The sequence below is a fragment of the Rosa rugosa genome, chromosome 1 (genome assembly GCF_958449725.1).
Source record: "Rosa rugosa chromosome 1, drRosRugo1.1, whole genome shotgun sequence".
In the NCBI taxonomy this organism is placed as follows: Eukaryota; Viridiplantae; Streptophyta; class Magnoliopsida; order Rosales; family Rosaceae; genus Rosa; species Rosa rugosa.
This window is the reverse complement of record NC_084820.1, coordinates 63,881,952-63,906,163: the sequence shown is the minus strand read 5'-3', so window position 1 is coordinate 63,906,163 and position 24,212 is coordinate 63,881,952. Positions and strand designations below refer to the sequence as shown.

Genomic DNA, 24,212 nt, shown 5'->3' with positions numbered 1-24,212 from the left:
GCTCAGCCAAAACCCAGAAACCCATCAACATCAGTTTTGGAAATCCCACTAACCCAAACCCAATCCCATGGAAGAAAACAAAGACCCAGAAGCAGAAGAGTTCCATGAATAGGTTGTCAAATGCTTCCAACTCGGAAGTTGTTCAATTTAACATGGAAATCAGTACCCAAATGTGCAATGGCCAATGCGAAGAGGCTCTGCATGTGTTTAATGCAATGGGTCGGAGGAGTTCGGATTCTTACAATGCTATGATATCTGGGTACTTGGCAAATGGGAAGTTTCCCGGTTGCCTCAATTCTATTGGTTGGATCACAATTCTTACCAGGTCAATCTACTCAGACAACAAATTGATCAAAATCTTAGCAGATCTAGCTACCCAGACACCAAATAGATAGATAGAAGAAGAAGAAGAAGAAGAAGAAGAAGAAGAAGAAGAAGAAGAAGAAGAAGAAGAAGAAGAAGAAGAAGAAGAAGAAGAAGAAGAAGAAGAAGAAGAAGAAGAAGAAGGTAGAGGGGATTGAAGGAAAGAGTGAACAATGATTAACGCAAGAAAGGGAGCATGATCGAGAAAAGAGAGAAACTGAACCTGGTTTAGTTGAAGGAGACCGAAGTGAAAGATGCGAGTGAGCGCCGAGAAGCGAAGAACGACCGAGCGTTGCTTCCACAGTCTGGTGAAATTTGGGGAGACTATGTAAGAAGGTGTTGAGGTTGATTTGGGGACTACATAGTCTCATTTATTATAGTCCTTGTTTCAGCCAAACATGGGATAAGTCTTAATTTTTTAGATAAGGCAGTCCTATCCCATCCAATCCCATGTAACAAACACCACCTAAGTGTATAAATAGATAAGTTTAATATAATAGATTAAGCACATTGATGTGATGAGGGGGCACTAAAAGACTCGCAACTATATTACCTCGGACGTGTAAAAGGCAGTCGTCAATTTTTGGAAATTTCATCCATCATTTCCATGCACATGTCATCATTTCCATCATTATTTTTCCCATGAATATATCAACATTACGTTATTTTTTTTCAGCATATGTAGAAACACTACTAGAAAAATGGGCAGTAGCCACCCCATATTACACACCGTTAAGTAACAGTATCTTTTATTGTTATTTTAGACACCCATTTTCATGTGATGTATCATTCGCTATACAGTCACATATAACCGTATCAACTGAGAGGGCAAAACTGAAAAAATAACATTATGAGACTTTATGATACATAAATATGTATTTATTGGAAAAAAAAAAATTAAATTGATATATCATCCGTGTCTTTTGTTTTTGAACACTGTTTTACGTGTCTAAACTATAGACTGAAAACTGTGACTTTTGCTATTTGATATTGTAATTTGTATTAAAATATAATATATTTGAATATCGAATAACTAATATATCATTCATAATAGTAGAAAATAATAAAATTTCATATATTATTTGAATTCATGACTTTTATATATACAGTATCTCAATTGTTTTAGATATATATGGTATTTCTAGAGATAACTTTTTAACATAAATACAAATTCAATAAAAAAAATTTCAATTGAAACCTGATAAGAAAAAAGAAGTCTGAATTAAAAGCTAATAGTTATCCGTAATTAACTCAGTTAGCGGAACTAGAAGTTAAAGTTTGGCGGGGTCCAAATAAGAAATCAAAATAGAAAACTTGAAAATAATACTTAGAAGTATAATCAGTTAAGTAAAATTTTTCCTTTTTGATATATTTCATAACTTTTCTTTAAATTTTGGCTGGTTCATTACTTGTAGATGCTTACCAGCCAGTAACTTTATTAATTTTCTCCATTTGCCCTTGCATGGATTCAGATTGGTGGGAGGGGTCCAATCTAGTTAATTGCATCAAATTTCCTTCTAGCTCTCTGGGAGTTAATAGTCAAAATATAATGAAAAATTAGAGACGATTTTGGCTGAATAATTCTCTATTTCATTTACCTTACGAGAAGGAATGATATACAAATTACAATTGTGCCTAATAAGACAAGTATTATTCCTAAGGCAAGTAGTAAATCAAATAATACTACAGATATTACAGAATATTACATATCATAGAATATTACAGAATATCTACATAAATAAGGTAAGTATGACTCACGCCAATACTCCCCCTTAAGTTGGCGCATACAGATCACAAATGGCCAACTTGTTAAGTGAGTCATGAAATGCCTTACTCGATACTGCCTTAGTGAGAACATCAGCCAACTGTTCTTCTGAGTGGACAAACGGAAAAGAGATAAGCTTAGCATCAAGCTTCTCTTTAATGAAATGTCTGTCGACCTCAACATGCTTAGTTCTGTTATGTTGTACTGGGTTGTGAACAAAATCCACCGCTGCCTTATTATCACAATACAAATCCATGGCTCGTTTGGGTTTAAATCCCAAATCACGAAGTAAATTTCTCAACCAAAGTAACTCACAAACTCCATGAGCCATAGCTCTATACTCTGCTTCAGCACTTGACCTGGCCACAACCTTTTGTTTCTTACTTCTCCAAGTAACAAGATTACCACCTACAAAAGTGAAGTAACAGGAAGTGAATTTTCTATCCGTAACACAACCTGCCCAGTCTGCATCTGTATAACCACTAACATCCAGATGATTATGCACTACTAGAAATCTGTTCATAGACATCGCATGTTTTAAATCGGTCAGACTTGCACAGGATGTAAAAACCTAATCTAACATCGTTTTACAAAAATACCGATTTAAATGTATATCATTAACATCGGGTCTTAAAATGACCGGTGTTAAAAGTTTTGTTTGAAAATTTGCGGGAACCTATTTTTGCAAAACGCGCTAAGTGTTTTAAGTGAATTGAAGAAGCGGGTACTAAATCTAAAAACTTTCACACTTAGAAAAAAAAATTAAAGCCCGATCCCAAAAGTTGGACAGAAAACCCTAAGCTCTCGCGCGGCCTCCATCTCACTCGAACTCGCCTTCATTCTGAACTCACCCCAAACTGGATCTCCTCCCAAACCCTACCTCCATCTCCTCCCTTCCTTCCTTCATCTACGTCCTCAGCTTCTTCGGCATCAACTCCGTCCAGTCCGGCATCGACTCTGTCCAGTCTGTCCTCAGCTTATTCATCGAAGCATTTCTAAACAGCGCCGTTCCGTCTTAGCCTCTAGAATCGAAGCAAGAGAGCGGCGGCCAGTCGGCGAGACTCACTTCAGAGAACGACTCTGTTGTGGGATTCGAATGATTTGCCTGTCGAAGGATTCTAGGAGTCGCCGGTCGGAGACGAAGTAATCTTAGTACGTATTGTTCTAGTTCTATATATGTAAATGATAGAGTCAATTTCAGTCGTTTTACTTGTTGATGGTATCAGGCTTGTGGGAGATTTGTTGTGTTTATGAATAGGCTTCTCAGCTTATTCATAGCTTTTGTTCGTTCATATGGATTTGATTTCAGTCTTTTTAGCTCTTGATTGTTCGTTGTGGTTCATTGTTCTTCTTTAGCTTGTGAGCGATTGCATTTGGGGAGTTGAGCGACTATTCAGAGTTGTGATCGACAAGCAGGTCATTTACTCGAGCCCCTCTTTTTATTTTTTGCTCTTCCATGTTTTCATTTGTGAAGTTTGTTTGATTTTGGGCGAAAACATGAGGACCTACATCGATTTCATGGCTTGTAGCCGTTGCAGCCTTAAACCGCTAAGTCGGGGTTTTAAGGCAAAAGAAACCCAACCTTGTCCAGAGGTTAGAGACGGCGGGACTGTGGCAGGAGACGAAGGGCTGCTCTGAAATTTCCGATTCCTCGAAATAAGATGGAGCAATAAGCAATGTCAAGCATTCCCCAAATTGCAGATAACCGAAATTTCAAAGCTTTCGTCTTCAAATTTGATCTCAATCAGTAGAGAATTAGGGATTTGATTTTCCAATTTTGGGTGCGAAAAGGTGGACCAGAAAGAGAAGATAAGGTCTCTTTGGAGCTGACAGAGGAGATTCTCCGAAGCATGGAAGTTGGGCTGGCTTTCAGGGACTACGTAATGGCTCTGTCTCTCTCTGTTTCTGATTTCTTTTAGCTCAATTGAATCAAAACCTAATCTTTTTATTTCAAATGTTTTGTTTTGATTGTGAGGATGCTGGATTAAGCTGCTCATTTGTATGTGTTATTTGTACATATGTTTTGTTCTTTCATTATTTTAGCACTTTCTTTTGTCAACTGCAGGTTACTTGATAGAAAAGATTGAATTTGAAAATCTACTTCACAAAGCTTCAGTGTCTTTTTTTGCAACTCGAGTTGCTTCTTCAGGTACTTTTCCTTTTCTCAGGTCATTTTAATTGAAAGCATATATGCTCAAAATTTGATTACATCTGCAGGTACCACTAATCTAGATTTGTTATTTGAACTGCTTGTATTTTTCTATATATCAGGTTTTTTTTAGTTTTAGATACTTTAGACCATTATATATGTTGAATACACATAACTACCAAGAACTTGGCTACTCCAGAAATGTCATACATAGTCCCAATTGTAATTTATAGTTGGATTTTTTATTTAATTTTAGATTATTTATTTACTTTTGAATTTTTGTAGGCCATGGTGGGTATTCGTATCTCTTGGAGCCTCTGTGCTGGTTGGGATTGATTACAAGTAAGTTTCTTCTGACCAAGTTTTATTTTGCCATTTTTGGACTAAGTTATGATCTTGTTTGGCCAACATTGTGATCTGTTTTGGGTGTTGCATTGTTATTGAGATGGGCACTTGCTCCCCGTTGGTTGTAGCAAGCTCGTTCAAGCTTCCATGTCGTTGATCCCCAGAACCACACTCACACTCACACTCCCCAGAACACTCCTCGCCCTTCGATCCTTCTCCTGCAAAATGTCATCCGACCCGCCACCGTTGACTCACTCCCTCACTCTCCCGAGTCAACTCGCCGCCGAGCCCGTCCAGATCGTCGCCGCCCCCCACATCTCCTCCTCCCAGTTCAGGCCAGTCACGCTTTTCCCTTCCTTGTTCTTCAGAAAAGTCTAAAACTTCGGATATAAACTGAACCCAAGTATTCATAATGATGGTAAAACGTTGCAGGAGCGCTATTGATTCGTCTTTGTTTAAGCAGTGGCTGAAGAACATGGAGAGTGAAACTGGGATTCTAAGCGACGGTTCTTTGGCTCTGAAACGAGTTCTAATTCAGGTGATCCAGTCCTTCTTTAAAGTGGTTGAATTGATTTGGTTTTGATAAGTTCATAGTCTTGGAACTGATCAGCTGGGTTATAATAGGGTGTGGATATGTTTGGAAAGAGGATTGGGTTTCTGAAGTTTGAAGCAGATGTGATTGATAAAGAAACAGGGGAAAAGGTATCTAGTCATATACATACTTGTCTTTTTTATTCTAATGGTATATTTTGGTGGCCATAGTTGTTGATTTGTTTGTTGTGAAACTAAAACATATTTAGGTTCCAGGTATTGTGTTTGCACGCGGACCGGCTGTAGCTGTGCTTATACTTTTGGAATCGGAGGGCAAGGCTTATGCTGTTCTTACTGAACAGGTAGCTCTTCATTTCATTTTGGTGTTTTAGAGTATCTGTTATGACATTATGATGCTTTACTTAAATCGGAAAATCACGTTCATCCTAATTCCTATATTATCACAAAAAGAAATTACGGCATTGTACTTCCATGTAATCAAACCCTATTAAAAATTGTTGCATATCGAAGGTTAGAGTACCTGTTGGAAGGATCATACTGGAGTTGCCTGCTGGAATGTTGGATGATGACAAGGGTGATTTTCTCGGCACCGCAATCCGTGAGGTCTCTCTCTCTCTCTCTCTCAATATGTATATATGTATAATGCCATGTATATTTGCTGTGTCATATCTCTTTCTGCTTGTATTTTGGAAAGTTCATGTAATCAGCTGAAAATTAATTTAGATTCCTTCTAAACCACAAGCTATGGTTTTGGTTTATTAAAAAGATTATTGTTCCAATAATATATGATGGTTGCTTGAGCCAAAAAAGACGGGTGGTTGGTTATAGTTCATGGCTATCCATATCCATCATCACCACAAAACCATAAGCTTTTTAGTGATCAATAATATGCTTTTCCTCCGGCCCCTGTGTCTTGGAGAGTTTTATTACTTGTTTATATATTTTTCCTCTCTTTAACTTGGTACTGGTTTTCTCCTTTTTGTTTCGTCCTCAGAAAAACCAATCTAGTTTCTTTACAAGGTACTCTTGAGATTCATTACTGCTTGTTCTTGCTTATGCAAATATGCCTTGTTCAATACTTTTATTTTTCCTACTTGTCTTTGTATATTTCTATCGATCCTGAGTATGTTGCTTTTTAGAATCTTTTGAAATTTTATTTGTTTGACTGTTTTCTGCTTCTTTTGATAATCAACAGTCAAGTACTAAGTGTAAGATGCAAGTTTTACAACTTTAACCTAAAGCTAAGTTACATTATTCTTATTATAACACTCCAGGTGGAAGAAGAGACTGGCATATGCCTAAAACAAGAAGACTAATCAACTCTTGTAATGATTATATTCAGTTTTGTAGCCTTGAGTTACGTCTTCTTAATTTTTCACATTTACAGACTAATCAACTCTTGTAACGAACAAGTAGTATGTGTTTTATTCCAACATTGGTAGGTAAGCTGGATTTCAGGATCCTCATTTCAAGAGCATTGTTCAGTTATGTTGTTCATTTGTAAACACTTGACAGCTACTTGTGTCATTTTATGCTCGAACTTTGGTAAGACCTGTTATGCTAATTTGTTCCTCTGTTTTGTATATGCAGAGCAGGACATAAGTTAGAAGCTGCTATTTATCGATATTACTGGCAAAGTAGCTCTTGATTCATGCTGGTCAACTGGTGGATTTACCGACTGTTTACTTCAGTATGGTGCATTGTTTGTTTATGGAGTTGATATTGGATATGGCCAGGTAACAACCCCTAAATCCAAATAAAAATATCTTATCTGTGAGTATACCAATTCGCTTCTATTCTTGTTCAATCATTAGTTATGGTATGTTAATCTTTTTTTTCCTTCAAATTTTAGTTTACAATTGTAGCTGGGGTCATACTATTAATCTTTTTTTTTTTTTTTATAGCAAAAAGACTGAATCTTATATTTGCTATGGATTTGTTGGCTTAACTTTGTTGTACCTGGAGTTATGCTTTTGGATCTGCACAATCTTTTTGGGTTAGCAGTTGAATTAGTGTACTTGGATCACATGCTATACGGATCAGCAATTTGAGACTAGGGAATGAACTGAGCTAAAAGATAAGTTCTTTTTTAAGTGGCAGTATATGTTTAGTTGCTTGGGCAAAATTCAAACGGATCAGATTTACTGAAAGTTCTGCCTTGGTAAACATATTTCCGGAGTAGTCGGAATCACATTAATGTAAAGCATCCATTTTCTTGGATCAATGTAGGTCCTGGCATGGAGGATTTGAAATGCGTTGCTGTACTACCATTGTACCATATATATGTTACTGTTATTCATTTTGAACCTCCCTACCTTGTATTTGCTTTATTCTAAATCTTTCAACCTGCTTCACTTCTCCAATTGTTTCTCTAGCTTGTTTTGAACAAATCTCAAAAACCTTTGTTCTTATCTTTTTAAGAGAAAATTTGCATTGCTTCTGTGTTATCATGTAAAGTTGGAATAGATATCTAGAAGGGAAATTTGTAATGTTTTTGTCTGTTTCTCCTTTGGTTATTGTCACAGTGGTCCAGGCAGAGCTAGTATATGCACCACACCATTGCATTCCCACTTGGTTAATGTGGGGTTTGCTAAAGTGTAGCATCTTCCATATAACAGGAAAGTGACTAACTCATTGATTGATCTGGGAGTCACTAAGACTCACACCAAACCACATGTTCAAGATATAAAGTCACTAAACTACATCAATTTAGGTCATAGGGAAGTGAGAGATTGCTCTTTTTTGAGCTCTCTGTTTGATTACTCATAAAGTTGGTGCTTCTGCAGTTGTAGCATCTTTGGTTCTTCAAGGAGTTATCCGTGGTTTTAAGGATACAAAAACTCATCTTATCCAAGTTTTGTGTCCCTTTGTGCATGAACAGTCATTTTCAAAAGATAACCAGTTGTTTAAGTGTTAAGTTGTCTGCTGCATGTTATTAACTGATAAGCTGTATGAAGTTATAGCTTATAATATACCTTCATTTCATGGTCAATCCTTTGAGGAGTTGTATTATTGGCATGCAAGTGCCATTAGCTCAGTTACAGCCATTCAATTTTTCAGATTATACAAGTTCTCATTGAAATCTTATTGTAAGTCTAAGAGTTTAGAGTATTCCAGGTTGCAGATGAACTTGTAGCAGAGTTTTCTGACCCTATCAATGGTGTCACATCCCCTGATCAAATTGACGAGGTGCGCATTGAAGTGGCTGATTATATACAGAGTTTGATGTAGGAATGTGACTGCGAAGATGTTTTTTGTAGTAAGGCTAGCTAGTTTTGGCTTTGAAGCAAAGCTTGGTGTGGAACTTTTGTACATTGTTGCTCGTATGTTTCCAAGCTAGCTTTTGTAAGTTTAGGGGTTTATTTTGTGAATTATGTTGAATCATGAATTTGGAAAGAAAATTAATGGGAAAGCCCCTTATTTTGGATGATGAGAAATGCAATTTTTTTCCCAGCAATAGCTAAATGCAAAGTTTTCACATCATACTTGTCAAAGTGAAGTGAAGTGTATTAAAGCATAATAAAACAGTAATGCCAAGGAAAACGAAGTCTGTTGAGAGATTAGAAATCAGTATCAAAAATGAAATTGATGTCCTATGATTATCAATATATCGAATTGTAACTCAAAATCGATGTAATCAAAATTACTGCACATCGATTTCTAATCACCAAACCGTAATCTATTATGAACATACAAATCACCTACCATAGAGTAAACCGATGTGTGGTCAAAAGGTGAACATCGGTTTTGGAAATAATAAACGATGTCTTCAATGAACTAACACATCAGTTTGAATAAACATAGTCGACGTAAATAATACCGTTGAACATCGGTTTATTTAATTGAAAACGATGTTCAGTCTCAAAACAAACATCATTTCTGAATAAAAACACGATGTAGAATAAAGATACAGACATCGTTCCTAGGAAAATAATGTAGCAACCTACATGTAAAAATGACCACGAACAAACAATACTCATGGGAACTGATGTCTACAAGTGTACTGGACATCGCTTTTGGAATAGAAATCGATGCAAATGTTCAAGTAGATATTGTTCGACATATATTTTTTTAAGCATAAAATGTGAAAATATGAAGAATTAGACATACCTAACATACAAAAATATGATGATTATAACGATTATACATCGATTTGTTTTTTAGAATCGATGTTGGTTGTTGTCTGGAACATCGGTTGAAAACGCGCTTATACTGATGTCTATACTTTTCTCTACACCCACTAAGACATCGGTCGAAAATTAGTTTAACATCGGTCCAGAACCGATGTCTACGAACAAAATTCTAGTAGTGATGCTTTGAAAACATCAAGCATTTTCCAAGTGCAGACTTTAAATACCTCAGAATACGGATCACAGCTTCCATATGAGTTTCACTTGGATTATGCATGAATTGACTCACAACACTAACTGCATATGCAATGTCTGGCCGAGTATGTGAGAGATAGATTAATTTTCCAACTACCCTCTGATAGCGAGCCTTCTCTGTAAGAGTTTGATTAGGGTACTCAGCTAGTTTATGATTCTGCTCAATAGGAGTATCGATCAGCAGGTCTACAACCTACCATTCATGTCTCTGTCAACAAGTCAAGCACATATTTTCTCTGACACAAGAAAATTCATGAACTCCCCCTGGCGACCTCAATCCCCAAAAAATATTTAAGAGAACCAAGATCTTTCATCTCAAACTCTGATGCAAGCAGATCTTTTAATCTTTCAACCTCCTCTGAATTATCACCAGTAATTATCATATCATCGACATTAATAATCAAGGCAGTTAATTTACCTTCACAGCGTTTCAGAAACAACGTATGGTCAGAGTTGCTCTGTTTGTACCCAAAACGACACATGGCTTGAGAGAATCTACCAAACCAAGCTCATGGTGATTGTTTGAGTCCATACAAGGACTTATTCAACTTACACACAAATCTTCCTCTTGTGCTTGCCTCATATCCTGGTGGTAGATCCATATAGACTTCTTCAGATAACCCTCCATGTAAAAAGGCATTCTTCACATCAAACTGTTGCAAAGGCCAATCTAGATTAGCTGCTAAGACATCAACACTCGAACAGTATTAATCTTTGCTACTGGAGCAAAGGTGTCCTCATAATCCATGCCATATGTTTGAGTATATCCCTTTGCAACAAGTCTTGCCTTATATCTGTTCACTGAACCATCTGCATTGTGTTTGATAGTGAACACCCATCTACATCCAACAACTCTATTTTCTTGTGGAAGGTGGCACCAACTCCCAAGTATTATTCTTCTCCAATGCCTCCATCTCTTCATTCATCGCTTGAGACCATTTGGGATCCTTGAGAGCATCTTGCACTTTACTGGGAACACATATAAAGGATATTTGATTCACAAATGAAGCATGGATTTGGATAACCGATGGGTGGATACAAAGTTAGCTATGACATATTTAGACTTAACATCTAAACTTGGTTCATATTGACGAGGTGGTTTACCACGGGTGGACCTAGGAGGCAAAACATACACACTATCACTATTATCAGAGTTAGAAAAAACACCACTAACCTCAAGATTGGGACGCTCCTCAGGGATTGGTTGGCAAGGGTTATCTATATCTGTGAGGGGTGGATGAGCTTGGCCTTCTTGGACTGCTAAATTTCTAACGTCGTGTTCTGGTTCTTCTGGTGATCGATCGCTAGGAATGGAACGATCGATTGTTTTGCTACTGGGAGCTTCTTCCTCGCTGAACGATCGATCGTTTGGCTACTGTCTTCTTCGAACTTGTCTAGTGATCGATCGCTGGCATTCTGGTGATCGATCGTTGGACCCGAAATTACATGATCATCATCTTCAATTGGCTGAATTTTAATCTCACAAGACTTCTCTTCCAAAAAAGTGTGTTTCTCCCTCTGAAGTGAAGGATTGGTGGAAGAAAAATAACATGCATCATCATAAAAGGTGACATCCATTGTAACATAAACTTTATGTGTAGGAGGATGAAAACACTTGTAGCCCTTCTGATTAACACCACAGCCCATAAATACACACTTTAATGCCCTGACATCTAGTTTGGACCGTTGATTCTTAGGGACATGGACGAACACTACACACCTAAAGACACGAGCAGGGAGATTAGAAAACGAAGGGACAGACACATGATTTGAAAGGGCAGCATAGGGGCTTTGACCATTGAGAATAGAAGAAGGTAGCCTATTGATGAGATGGCAAGCAGTGAGAATTGCGTCTCCCCAAAGATACTTAAGCATATGAGCACTAAATAGAAGAGACCGAGCTATGTCAAGAACATGACGATTCTTTCTTTCTGACACCCCATTTTGTTCAGGGGTTTGAGGGCAAGTAGTTTGATGAACAATCCCATGAGAATGAAAGAATTGGTGAAACTGAGAATTGACAAACTCCCCCCCCATTATCAGAACGAAAGACTTGAATATTGGCTCCAAATTGATTTTGAACAAGAGCAAAAAATTCTTGGAAGGCAGAGAAAATTTCATATTTGTGTTTCAATAAAGAGACCCAAGTAAGACGGGTATAATCATTAATAAACAAAACAAACCAATGTTTGTCAGACAAGGTTGATTCACGGGAAGGTCCCCATACATAAGAATGAATAAGCTCAAAAGGAAAAGAACTCCTAGTAGTACTTAAAGGATAACTAGTACGATGACTTTTAGCTAACACACATGACTCACAATGCAACTTTGACTCATCAATGCCCAGAAACAAGGATGGCATAGATTTCTGCATGACACTAAAGGAAGGATGTCCCAATCTCCGATGCCATAGCCATAATTCTTCAACTTGATTAGTAACCCCAGTCGAAATCAAAGCTGCTTGGACTGCCTTCTCCGGCTTCATTCCGGCAAACATGCAATCTAGATGAAATAGTCGACCCCTCAGATAACCCCTGCCGATTATTTCCCTGGTGAGGAGGTCCTGAAAAATCACATACAAAGGAAAAAAATGTTACAGAACACCGAGATTGAGTATTAAGCTGAGGCACAGATATGAGATGATGAGAGAGATCAGGGACATATATAAAGAACATTATGTAGTGTCAAAGAAGGGGTGAGACGAACAAACCCTATGCCTAAAACAGGAAAAGAATCACCATTGGCATTGACAACAGAGGAAATAAAGGGTGGATTGAGAAAAAGGAAGAAACTACGTTCATAGGTCATATGGTCAGATGCTCCAGAATCAATTATCCAAGTATTGCCACCAGTAAAGCTAGAAATTTTAAAGCAACTCCAATCTTACCATTACCACCGCGACTTACTGATGCGGTATCCTTACCAGCCAAGTTGGTGTGATCTGGTTCTGTCACCGCGTAGTAATCTTGGTCTTGAACAAGATGAACGACAACCTTTCCCTTGGGTTTGTTGTCCTGAGGTCGGGGCCTATCAAAGTAGCCTGCTGGAAAACCAACCAACCTGTAACAATTTGCTTTGATGTGGCCTGAATTCTTGCAGTAGTTACAAGTCAAATTTGAGGAGAACCCGGGAGGAGGACCTTGAGGAGAGGGACGCAGAGAAGAAGGAGGCCGATTGCCTGAGAATGATCGATTACTTGAGGGATTGGATGGCTTCGATTGTATTACAAGGCCTGCAACTTCTGAAGTAATTGCTCTAGTTCCAGCCCTCTAGGTCTCATCTTTGTGAATATAAGCAAAGGCTTGCTGCAAGGTTGGTGTGGTAGTCCGGCGAAGTAATTCACTCCTTGCATTCTCAAATATTGGATCTAGGCCAGCCAAAAAAAACATAAACTCTCATGAGATCCTGCTCCTCCTTATAAATCTTGACATCATCCAGGCACTTCATGCGACATGGACGCATCTGATCAATTTCTTGCCAAATCCCCTTTAGTTTTGCATAATACATGGCAACTAGTTTTCCCTCTTGTGTCATACAGGAGGCTTGAGTGCTCAGCTCATAAACCTCGGCAAAATCCATTCCGTTAAAGTAGTTCTCCTTAAGGTTTTCCCAGATTTCTTCAGCTGTATTACATCCCATAATCATCTGTGAAACATCTTCAGTCATGGATTTGTAAAGAATAGAGGTTACCGAGCCATTTGCAGTCTTCCATTTTGAATTATTGTTGGCTGCAATTGGTGGTTTAGTAATTGAACCATCAACATAGCCCACCTTATCAATTCCACAGAGGTGAGCTTCCATCATCTTCTTCCAGGTTCGGTAATTAGAGCCATTGAGCTTGACACCTCCATAACTTCCAGTTGAATCATCTTTAACGGAGACAGAAATTTGGTTGGAACCATGAGACGTCTCACCATCTCCATCTTGCTTGATCACGGTCGAAATGTCTTGTTCTTTAGCCATGGTGAATATGCAGCGGAAGGAAAAACAACAAAGTACTTGGAAATATAAGAAGGCAACGGTGATGAAAGGATCAAAGGACAAGGAACAAATCCAAGCACAAAGAACAAGGGTCAAGGATCAAAGAACAATGAGTCAGAGTCCAGGATCGGATCTGTGCTCTGATACAAAGTCAAAATATAACAAAAAACTAGAGACAATTTTGGCTGAATAATTCTCTATTTCATTCACCTTACAAGAAGGAATTATATACAAATTACAATTGTGCCTGATAAGACAAGTACTATTCATAAGGCAAGTAGTAAATCAAATAATACTACAAATATTACAGAATATTATAGATCACAGAATATCTACATAAATAAGGTAAGTATGACTCACGCCAACATTAATGAGTATTAATTGCATTAGATTGTGTTTGAGAAAATCTTTGGGGGGTCCGGACCCCTTCTACTACTAGAGTAGTTCCGCCCCTATTTTAACTTTTATCTATGGGGGGTTTAGTTCTTTAAGGCAATTCCAATTAGGTTGTTCTAAGCCTCAACAAACATTTTATTTGCTGTATTTGGTTTCTTCTTGGCTCTGCCCGGCAAAGATCAAACGTCAATCAAGCCACGAGGTATGTAATCTGTAAGCCATGTCCCCAAATGAAGTTTTCGTAAGAAATTACAACAGTTTTGATATGGTGTTTTCATAAAATTGTAGGTTGTGGCGGGTCAAAAACTGTCTGGAGACGAGAAAGGACGAAGAAAGGGAATGATGAAGAGAGTCCTTGTTTTAACATTAGTCATTTTCCCTTTCATTAGATGAATAAGCGCAACACAATTTCTTATTGTTTCAGTAGCACGTGTAGCCTCCATATGCACATTTTAAATTGATGGAATGCTTTCCATGCCATTAATTGTGTTGTGTTGGTATTCATCTTGGTCATCAATTATTGTACGTAGTTTGTTGCTCTTCCACATGGAATATGTGTGAGACACGCTTGCATGCATGAACCTGGGGACCAACTCTTCAATCATTAAAATGTTGTACGTACATTGTTGCCTTGCAGATGGAAAATAAGTGTAAAAAATGTCGTAATCAATTAATATAGCACTTGAGAAAGAGAAAGTTTCATGTCTAGTCTATGTTTAAAGACATGTGCCATCAAAGCTTGAGAATTTGGACCGAAGGCAAGTAAATTTCACATGGATGATGTTGCAGTGAAGATCAAGGCGGCAAGTCAATTTCACGTGGATGATGTTGCAATGAAGACAATATTGTACTATAAATAGAGCTTCCTTGAAAAGAATAGAAGAGAGCACGAGAGAGAGGAAAATTATAGACACATTATTGATCTTTGTTCTTCCCTTTCTTTAGGTACACTTTGTATGATGTATTATATTGTTTTAAGCATGTTTTCAATTTATTTATTGCTAATTTTCTTAAATAAGTTAAGGAGGAAACCACATTATGAAATAAGTTTTATTTAATTATCTATTGATTCCCATAGTTATGTTTTTTCATGCCGATGACTCTTGCTTCAAAATGAATTAATAAAATCTTTGTTCCTTTCACCTCTACTGTCATGTATTTTTGGTAGTTTGGAAGTCAATTTTATTAATCCATGCTTGGCTTTGTAAAATATTAAATATGAACTCTTCTAATCTCTTGTCATTCAAATGAGCTTGTTTCACATCGGATGCTTAGCACACACTTTGATCTTTTGTAGTTTCAATAAGTTTATGCACATGCGAAGCTTTGGTATTCATAATTAAGAAGCAAAGAAAAGTCTACTTTAGAGCCATTTCATGTTGCTTCATTGTTAAATTTTGATCAAGGAGTATATTGATTTCTAGATTATTAGAAATTTATTGAGCAATGTGGTGGAATCCGATACCTTAGTTACTTTGTCATCAAGGTATATTTTATCTGTTTGCTTTGTTTTAATTTTTACAAGTTTAGCTAAATCACATTCAACTTTTTTTTTTCAACTAGGTTGGCGTTAAATTAATTTTGGTTCGATTAGTTCTTCCTATTTCATACAGTCCCTGTGGGTTCGACCTCGCTCTTGCACTTCTGTGCTGCAATTGATTCGTGCGCTTGCGAGTAACATCACTCCTTTATATAGTAGGGAGTGATCTAAAGCTCTTCAAATGTCTACCCAATGCTTAGCGAGCAACGGTAGCACTGCTGCTCAAACTTCACATCTGGATGTTAAAAGACTGACAGCAAATTACAAGCCAAGTATTTGGAGTTGCGATTTTCTTCAGTCGTTACAGATTGATGGTCGTAATCATGTATGTACCAAGTTTACAATCCAATGCACACTGTGATTATTTTCAATATTACTCAACTAATTAACTAGTATATGTTTGATTTTGCAGGAAGAAGTATACGGAGATAATAGGTGGAAGTTGATGGAGGAGGATCTGAAAAATATGATTGATGCAGAGTCACTAGAGACTACACTTGAATTGATTGATGACATCCAACGATTAGGTTTGGGACACCGATTCGAGGCCAGTATAAAAGAAACCCTTGATAGAGTTTTGAAGAATCTTGACCAAATAACAGACGAGGATACTCCAAATCTTCACCTCACTGCTCTAAGCTTCAGGCTCCTAAGACATCATAGGTTTCAAGTCTCCCAAGGTAAGTAGCTAGGAATTAACTAATGACAATTAATCCAGAAATCTTTTTTTTTTTTTTTTTTTTTTTGTGGTGGTAGGCGAGATGAAGAAACTTGTACATCAACATGTCACTTGTTCAACCTAACTGAGACAATTCATCTAATATCATGCTCCTATATATCTTCACGAGAAACATTAAAGATATTATATTAAAGAAAAATTCTATAATATGTTAATACATGCATGATATGCATACAAATATATAATGCTTTGACAATAAATTTTTCCTAACTATTGCATGAGTTGTTGAAGTGATAACATAAGAAAATAGATCATATGCATGTGATTAAGATATTGCCAATACTTTGAAGTGTCCTTCATTAATTGGTGAGTAGGAGACTCGGAGATGCCCTTCATTAATTGGGATAATAGCTTAGTTAATATTTATTTTATTCACATTTATGGATATTTTTACTCCACTTTCATGTATGACCTTCTTGCAATTATCATTATGAGAATTCAAGCATACAAGTAAATGAGGTCTATATATTTTACTCTATGAAACTTATTTCCGTTAATATATAAAGACTATTTTTTTTTAATTACCTCTTGGGTCACATATATATGATTTATCGTTGAGGTAAAATATAGATACAAAATTTTCATTCAGAAATTAACATATATGTACTATTGATGAAATTTCATAAGATAATATATTTATCATTTATGCAAAGTGCGTACACAGAATCTCAAAAAAAGAGACCAACATTCGCTGGAACCCTCACCCATCAACTTTTGTTTCATATTAATTAGATAATTCTTCTTATTGTCTTATTGTCTTATTGTCTTATCAATCATCTATGTTCTAGTCACATTCAAACATGTCGGACTGTAGAATCTAATTCTAACCTTTTTTCCCCCCATCAATTAGGTTGATCTCACAAACTGCTGTAGCTTTTGATCAGTTCACATGTCAATTCATTCTAACATGCATTTGTATGTTACCCATCAGATGTTTTCAAAATTTTCATGGATTGTGACGGCAGCTTTAAGGATTGCCTTTGCAAAGATGTCAAAGGCATGCTAAGTCTGTATGAAGCTTCATTCCTTGGTATTGAAGGAGAAACCCTCTTGGATGAGGCTCTTGCATTCACCAGCATGCACCTAAAGAACCTCAGTAGATTGCATGTTACTCAAGACAAAGGTGTATTAGAGCAAGTGAGTCATGCATTGGAGATGCCATTGCACCACAGAATGCAAAGATTAGAAGCTAGATGGTATATTGAGGCATACAGTAAAAAGGCATATGCAAATCAGGTGCTACTTGAATTTGCCAAGCTAGATTACAATGTGGTGCAACAAACATACCAAAGAGATTTTAAAGATATTTCAAGGTGAAAAATAAAACCTATAGATTATACTAGTACCTATCAATTCTATTTTTATTAGTTATTAATTAACTTGCAGGACATGGTCTAGCTAACATGCATTTTGAAGGGGGGATGAATTGAGCAGGCGCTCTTAAAAAATTTGGGGCCGACCAAGGTGGTTGCCTCACTTGGCACCCCTAAAGGCGGTCCTTGTAGATCTTATATATGTACGTAATATTGCAGACTAACTTAGACTCCTTAATGACAATTCCATTAAATAGGTGGTGGAAGGATACGGGGTTAGCAAAGAAGTTGTCCTTCAACAGAGACAGACTGATGGAGTTGTTCTTTTGGTCAGTTGGTATAGTGTCTGAACCTCAATTCAGCGATGTTAGGAACGGGATAACTAAAGTCAGTGCTCTAATAACGACTATTGATGATGTCTATGATGTTTATGGTACTTTGGATGAACTAGAGCTATTCACATCTGTTGTTGAAAGGTAATTAATTGGTTCGATCTTTTGATTAGACTAATTATCAAAAGGGCAATAAAAGTAAACTAGCAAGTCATTAGTCATACACTTATATATAATGAGCTAAACTATGTGTATATAACTATATATTAATCCCAATTAGTGGTAATTCAGATGGGATGTGAATGTTGTGGAAATTCTTTCAGACTACCAGCTGAAGCTCTGTTTCCTTGCTCTCTATAACACTGTGAATGAAATGACTTATGAAACTTTGAAGGAGCAAGGAGTGAACGTTCTTCCTTACCTGACAAAAGCTGTAAGTACATGTATACAATTCCTTAAGAACATATTTAAGCTTTAGAGTCTTGTGATTGTCCAAGTTTTTTTCAACATTGGCCATATGTTGATGATGATCTGTGCTCTCACATCTTGCTTGCATATCGATTCTCAGTGGGCTGATATGTGCAAATCTTGGTTAACGGAGGCAGAGTGGTGTCACAACAAGTACACACCTACATTTGAAGAATATCTTGCCAATGCATGGATATCAGTGTCCGGGGTGGTCATTCTAGTCCATACCTACTTTCTACTTAATCAAAATATCTCAGATGAAGCTCTTAAATGCTTAGAGAATCACCATGATCTCTTGCGTTGGCCGTCTGTTATTTTTCGGCTCTCAAATGATTTGGTTACTTCGAAGGTCTGTCTTCAATTAATTGCTCTTCATTTCCATCTTTGTTATCTATTCTCTAGCTTTTAACATATTGGTAATGAGCTACGCTACAGGCAGAACTAGAGAGAGGTGAAACTGCAACTTCAATATCCTGCATCAAACGTGGTGGTGTTGTTTTTGATGAGGAATCTGCTCACAAATATATTAGTAATTTGATTGAGAGTAGTTGGAAGAAGATGAACAAAGATGGACTAATATTTGGTGCCAATAGTGCTTCTTCTCCATTCACAAAAGAATTTGTAGCAGCAGCAATAGACCTTGCTCGAATTGCCCAATGTATCTACCAATATGGAGACGGGATTGGTGCCCCGGATAAAAGAGTAAAGAACCGGATCCTAGCAGTGATTGTACAACCCGTTTAGTGGAATGAAGCTCTATTCATGTCTTCCGGGGAAAAAACAGATCCAATCCCAACTAGTTTGGCTCAAAATAAAGTCCCACCTTTAAAGTTTATACATTATCCAAATTCCCAAGAACATCAATTTGGTCTTGTTAAATAAATTTGTTGACGAGAATAAGATTAAGTTCTTTTCTCAAATTTGTTAAATAAATTTTATCGACATAAGATTTGAGGATGTAACTAGGTCTGGGTGTACCATGATCAATTTAGCAATAATATTTCTCAACGAGAAAGCACTGAAGTTCTTCTCAAGACCCCAGCTTTCACTTGTTTTAAAAACTCACCCGAGCATTATCTATTTTTTTGCAATGTTTTAATATTTATAATTTATTTTTTAGTTAATGTTAGTTGAACCACTTTTTAAGGTACCATATGTATCTTACTTTATGTGGATATAGCACAAAGTTTAATCTATCAAAAAATTTCATTAAATGACATGGATATGTGGATGCCACATTAGCTACTAAAGAGATTTCTCCTTGTAATTTCTTTTTTCCAAAAAAAATAAAATAAAATAAAATCAATGTTCCTAGATGAGGTGCTATTGGGTTTTGGGCCCAATTTAGCTTGATGGGCTTGTATCAAATTTTGGACCCTAGGGAATTGGTCCAATACATCATGCTTTTGCTTGGGTGGCTTGGGATGCTAGCTTGGTAATCGAGAAGATTGAATTCGTGTTTGGTGCTGAAGATGAATTAAGTTTTCTTTTTAAAGCGTAACTGCTATGCCATGTTTTGCAACAAATTGAAGAGATTTTTGAAGCACCACAATAGAGTGCATTGGCGAAGAAGTACGTTCTCGTTAAAATTTATTTTTGTGTTAGAATGCTAATCATAGTAGGCTTGCTGAATAAGTGAGCTTTATTGTAAGAATGGATGGTACTAGTCTTTCCCAACCTGCTTGGCTGATAATGAGCAAAGGAAATCATTGTAAGTGTCATTCTGGCCTTGGGATGAATCATATATCTATCTTCTACTCAAAAAAAATGTTTGTAGATGGTCAAAACATCTAGAGCAAACTCAAAGAAGTGTTTTTTTTTTTTTATTTATTTATTTATTTATTTATTTTTTTTTATAAGACAGCTCTCTCTATCACGAATTTTCTGAAGCAGAATTGGCATAAAGCTGTAAAATTAATCATCACGGCCAAAGAAGTCTTAACTGCATGTATTTGTAGGTAAGAAGAAACAAAGGCAATTATCTACATGTATTGGCAGATAATGAGTGGAGGAAATCATTGTGAGAGCCGTTCTAACCTTGGGATGAATGATATCTCTATGGGTGGTTCTATTCAGACCTGCCAATTTGCTTTTTATACCTCATTCTTTATTTTTTTCCATCAAATTTCCTAATTACCCTTATTTGTATTTTACATATTTGAATTCCATTTTATCAACCTCCTATTCCATCCATTTATATCTTCAGCTCAAGTTGGTTGTCGGGTACCAATTAAGGTTGACTACAAAGCTTCCGCGATTTGGTTGGCGGCGCAAGCCCAAAAACAAATGAGCAGGAATTGGTTTGAGTTAATTTTTTGGTTGCAGAACAAAGCTTTTTTTTTTTTTTGAGAGAAATGTCAACTCATTGCATTGATCAGCGAAATTACACATAATGACCCACCCCGGTGGGGCTGTCAAAAGAGTCACTACCTAAGTAATTCAACATTTTTAAAGACCATGAAGCTCAGCCAAAATCTACCCTAAAATGTCCTAGAAAATCAAGAGGCCAAGACATCCCGAGTATTTTTGGCGACAAATCTCAGAGAGATCCTACAAATTCCACCCACAAAACAGGAGGAATCCCTAAAGAATAAACCAAAAACAGAAAACCCAGAGCCCAAACCCAAGCCCAGGCCAATAGACCTAGGCCCAAGCCCAAACTCGTAGGTCCCCAACCCATGAACCTAGAGAAAACCCTACGCCACAAATCTGCCGCCTTCACGACACCACCTTCACCACCATTGGCAACCGGCAGCCCCACGCCAGTGCAGCAGTTGCCACCTTGGAACAAGTCAGTCAGCCACCGCCTCTCATTGCAATCACCGCACCAAGTCGCCTTCAACCCAAGAAACAGAGTTGGACCTGTAAGCCCGACACCGCAGTCCTCAAGGTTTCCGTCCCCCATCAGCAGCCAGCCGCTAGACCGAGGTCGAGAACCCAAAGTCGGCCACAGCCCGACACTTCGCTCACCGGATCCCTGTTGCACTCCTTTCCAGCCATAGTCTATCCGATCTTAGCCGAATCCAATATCTCCGCGACACCCCTGCAGCGCAGACGCATCACCACTCTTAGTTTCGAGAAGCCGATGACGGGGAAACCTGCCATCCTCTATCTCCCAGAGACCAGACAAGGAGGAAGACCTCTCTCCTCTAGCCCAACTCGTAGAGCCGCCGCCAGAAGGCCACGGCCTCCACCTACCTCTCAGAGAGAGTAACTAAAGCATATCGATACCAAACTGTAAAGTAAGAAGACTCTGTTGCAGAACAAAGATTGCATGTTGATAATGATAATAGAAATTATATTTCTTTAATAAAGGATTGTAGAATACTGATTTTCGCTGCCTCTGTTGCTCATCAGATTTATTAACCCATTGGATTGCTTTTGTTATAGTTGCTGAATGAAAGATTAAATATAAATTAATTCGTAATTCCTTAAGTTTGATAGAGAGAGAGATGACGGAGAAAACATATTGGATCTGCAAATAAATAGTGTAAACATGTCGCATTGGAACTTCTCTATTGGGATTGCACACGGTTGCAATATTCACTTGTAATTTTTTATTTTTTTTGGATATATGAGGGCCAAAATCTTGTATTTTTTATAAGAGGGGCAAAATAGTAATTAAATTTTTATAAAAATTAGAGGAGGTCCAAATAGCAAATTGGGATGTCTAACTAGACTCACCCTATCTCTATCTCTTACTCAAAAAAATAAAAAATGTTCGCAGGTGGTCAAACATCTTGAGTAAACTCAAAGAACTCCTAACTGCATGCATTTGTAGGTAATAAGAAACAAAGACAATTTAATGGGAGTTTCTATTCATACCTCCAAAATTGGTATTTGGACCTCTCTCTTTTTCCAAGTAATAGTTGACTTTGTCAACTCATATCAAATTACCAACAAGGACACAAAAAATGGGAGAAAATAATAATAATAATAATAAGTCTTCAACTTGGAGAAAACTTTCTCCTCCAACATAAACCCTAAAATCATTAGCAACAGTTATTCTTTATCTCTCAAACATCAATCTATCAAGCTTAATAGTTAATACCTAGTTAGAAATTTATACCTAGTTTTAGCTTCTATTCTGTCAGTTTCTACTTAAAAATTTATACCTAGTTATCTCGTAGAAATTTGAATATTTATGTTTGACCTTTGAACAAGCATATGATGATTATGCACATTCATATGTTCTACAGTACCTAGCTAGCTTTTGAACTTTTGATATAACTCGTCAACGTCACATGCACAAGTTCATGGAAGAAACACTAAATACGTATGGAATGAAAGAAATAAATAGGAGCGATAAAATTACTGGAGAGAGAGAGAGAGAGAGAGAGAGAGTACCACCTGGAGATTAAATATTTTTTTTTAAGGTAAAATAGGATTGTGAATTGTTCAAAAATTGAAGGAGGTCCATTTACCGATTTTGGAGGTATGAATAGAATCTAAACAAAAAAAAAATGCTTTTATTGATGAGTGATTCTAGTTGGACCTCCAAATTTGATATTTGGACCTCCAACTTTTTTCAATTATTAATATACTTTGTCAAGTCATATGAAAAGACAAATAAGGACAAAGAGAGAAAACTGAAAAAAAAAATAGAAAAAAAAATATTCTTCTTAAATTACTTCCCTAAATATAACATTCAATTAAATTGATTTTTTATTTTTTATTTTTCCAGAATTTCCTTATATTGACATATAGTTTTAAAATTTACCTAAAATAATTAAGTAAAACAAATAATTTCTATACATGGCCCATCATTTAATACAAAAATAAATTCAAAACAATCTGATTTGGAATTTCCTTAAGGGTCCTTGACCCAAAGCACCAAAATGAACAAAAACTATCCCACTTACCCCAGCAACAGAATTTTATTCCCACTTACCATGTTTAAAACAAAATGACAGTTTTGCCCTCTCCTTAATTAATTAATTACAAGAGACCTCTCTCCTCTTTTCCCGATTTGCAGCACCTCTCTCTCTCTCTCTCTCTCTCTCTCTCTCTCTCTCTCTCTCTCTCTCTCTCTCTCTCATCCTCCATTATCGGATCTGCACCATCTCTCTCTGTCTCTCTCTCTCTCTCTCTCTCTCTCTCTCTCTCCGGTGAAGGACTGAGACCTCGGCGGCCGAAGAAGGCATAAACGCTCACTTTAATCCATCGCACGGCAGAGGTGGCAGATCTCTATCCACCACGATCCCGTCCCATCTCTCTCTCTCTCTCTCCAGTAACTGTCGGCGATGCACTCTCTCTCTCTCTGATGAAAGAGCTCGCCGGAAAGTTGACGTGTCGAGGACCAACCCAGTGCTGTGCATCTCCGACGTCTATGCACTCCCTGATCTTCACCTCCGGCGCGGCGTCGACTTCTTGCCCAGATTCCGGCGTCCGCTCCACTCCGCCGTCTCCGCTGCGCATCACGGCGTTCGATCCTACTCCGCCGTTGCTCCGGTGCTGTATCCTCCGGTGCTCAACGCAGGCCAGTGGCAGAGGAGAATGGAGAAATATGATTTGGTGCCCAGAGTTATTCTCTAGGTGCCCAAATCAATTTCTCTCATTCGTTTTTTTTTTTCTTTTCGTTTTTGTTTGGTAAAATGGGTCAGGAGGCCCCAAAGGAAAGAAAAATGAAAAAAAAAAAATCTATTGGAGCAATAGACGTCTGTTGAAGCGTCTATTACCCCAATAGACAGCTGATATTGGGGGGCAATAGACGTCTATTGGGGGGCAATAGACGTTTTGAATTAATGTAATCTATTTTTTTTTTCTTTAATTAAAGTTATATTTGTGTAATTTTAGAAAAATTAGTTCTCATTTCGGTAATTGAAACGTCTATTGGGGGGCAATAGATGTCTATTGGGAGGCAATAGACGTTTTAAAATTGATA

At 37.3% G+C, this 24,212-nt stretch overlaps 2 protein-coding genes and 1 non-coding gene across 3 annotated transcripts; 2 read left to right on the top strand and 1 right to left on the bottom strand.

Moving 5' to 3' along the window:
* Positions 1-2,160: 2,160 nt before the first annotated feature.
* On the top strand, positions 2,161-6,533 carry LOC133732786 (nudix hydrolase 14, chloroplastic-like). Its single transcript, XM_062160370.1, has 10 exons — positions 2,161-2,176; positions 3,943-4,008; positions 4,194-4,277; positions 4,563-4,619; positions 4,723-4,957; positions 5,055-5,160; positions 5,247-5,324; positions 5,423-5,515; positions 5,685-5,777; positions 6,449-6,533. Exons 1-10 carry the CDS (start codon positions 2,161-2,163, stop codon positions 6,488-6,490), a joined length of 870 nt encoding a protein of 289 aa, XP_062016354.1. The 3' UTR covers positions 6,491-6,533.
* Positions 6,534-14,824: 8,291 nt separating this feature from the next.
* On the top strand, positions 14,825-19,350 carry LOC133744530 (tricyclene synthase EBOS, chloroplastic-like). The gene is made up of 8 exons (XM_062172626.1): positions 14,825-14,881; positions 15,500-15,801; positions 15,889-16,156; positions 17,147-17,528; positions 17,786-18,004; positions 18,152-18,293; positions 18,429-18,677; positions 18,764-19,350. Exons 2-8 carry the CDS (start codon positions 15,658-15,660, stop codon positions 19,070-19,072), a joined length of 1,713 nt encoding a protein of 570 aa, XP_062028610.1. The 5' UTR covers positions 14,825-14,881; positions 15,500-15,657; the 3' UTR covers positions 19,073-19,350.
* Positions 19,351-20,169: 819 nt separating this feature from the next.
* Positions 20,170-20,261, bottom strand: LOC133727646 (small nucleolar RNA Z223). Its single transcript, XR_009855323.1, has one exon. It is a non-coding gene; the product is annotated as a small nucleolar RNA Z223 (small nucleolar RNA).
* Positions 20,262-24,212: the final 3,951 nt, after the last annotated feature.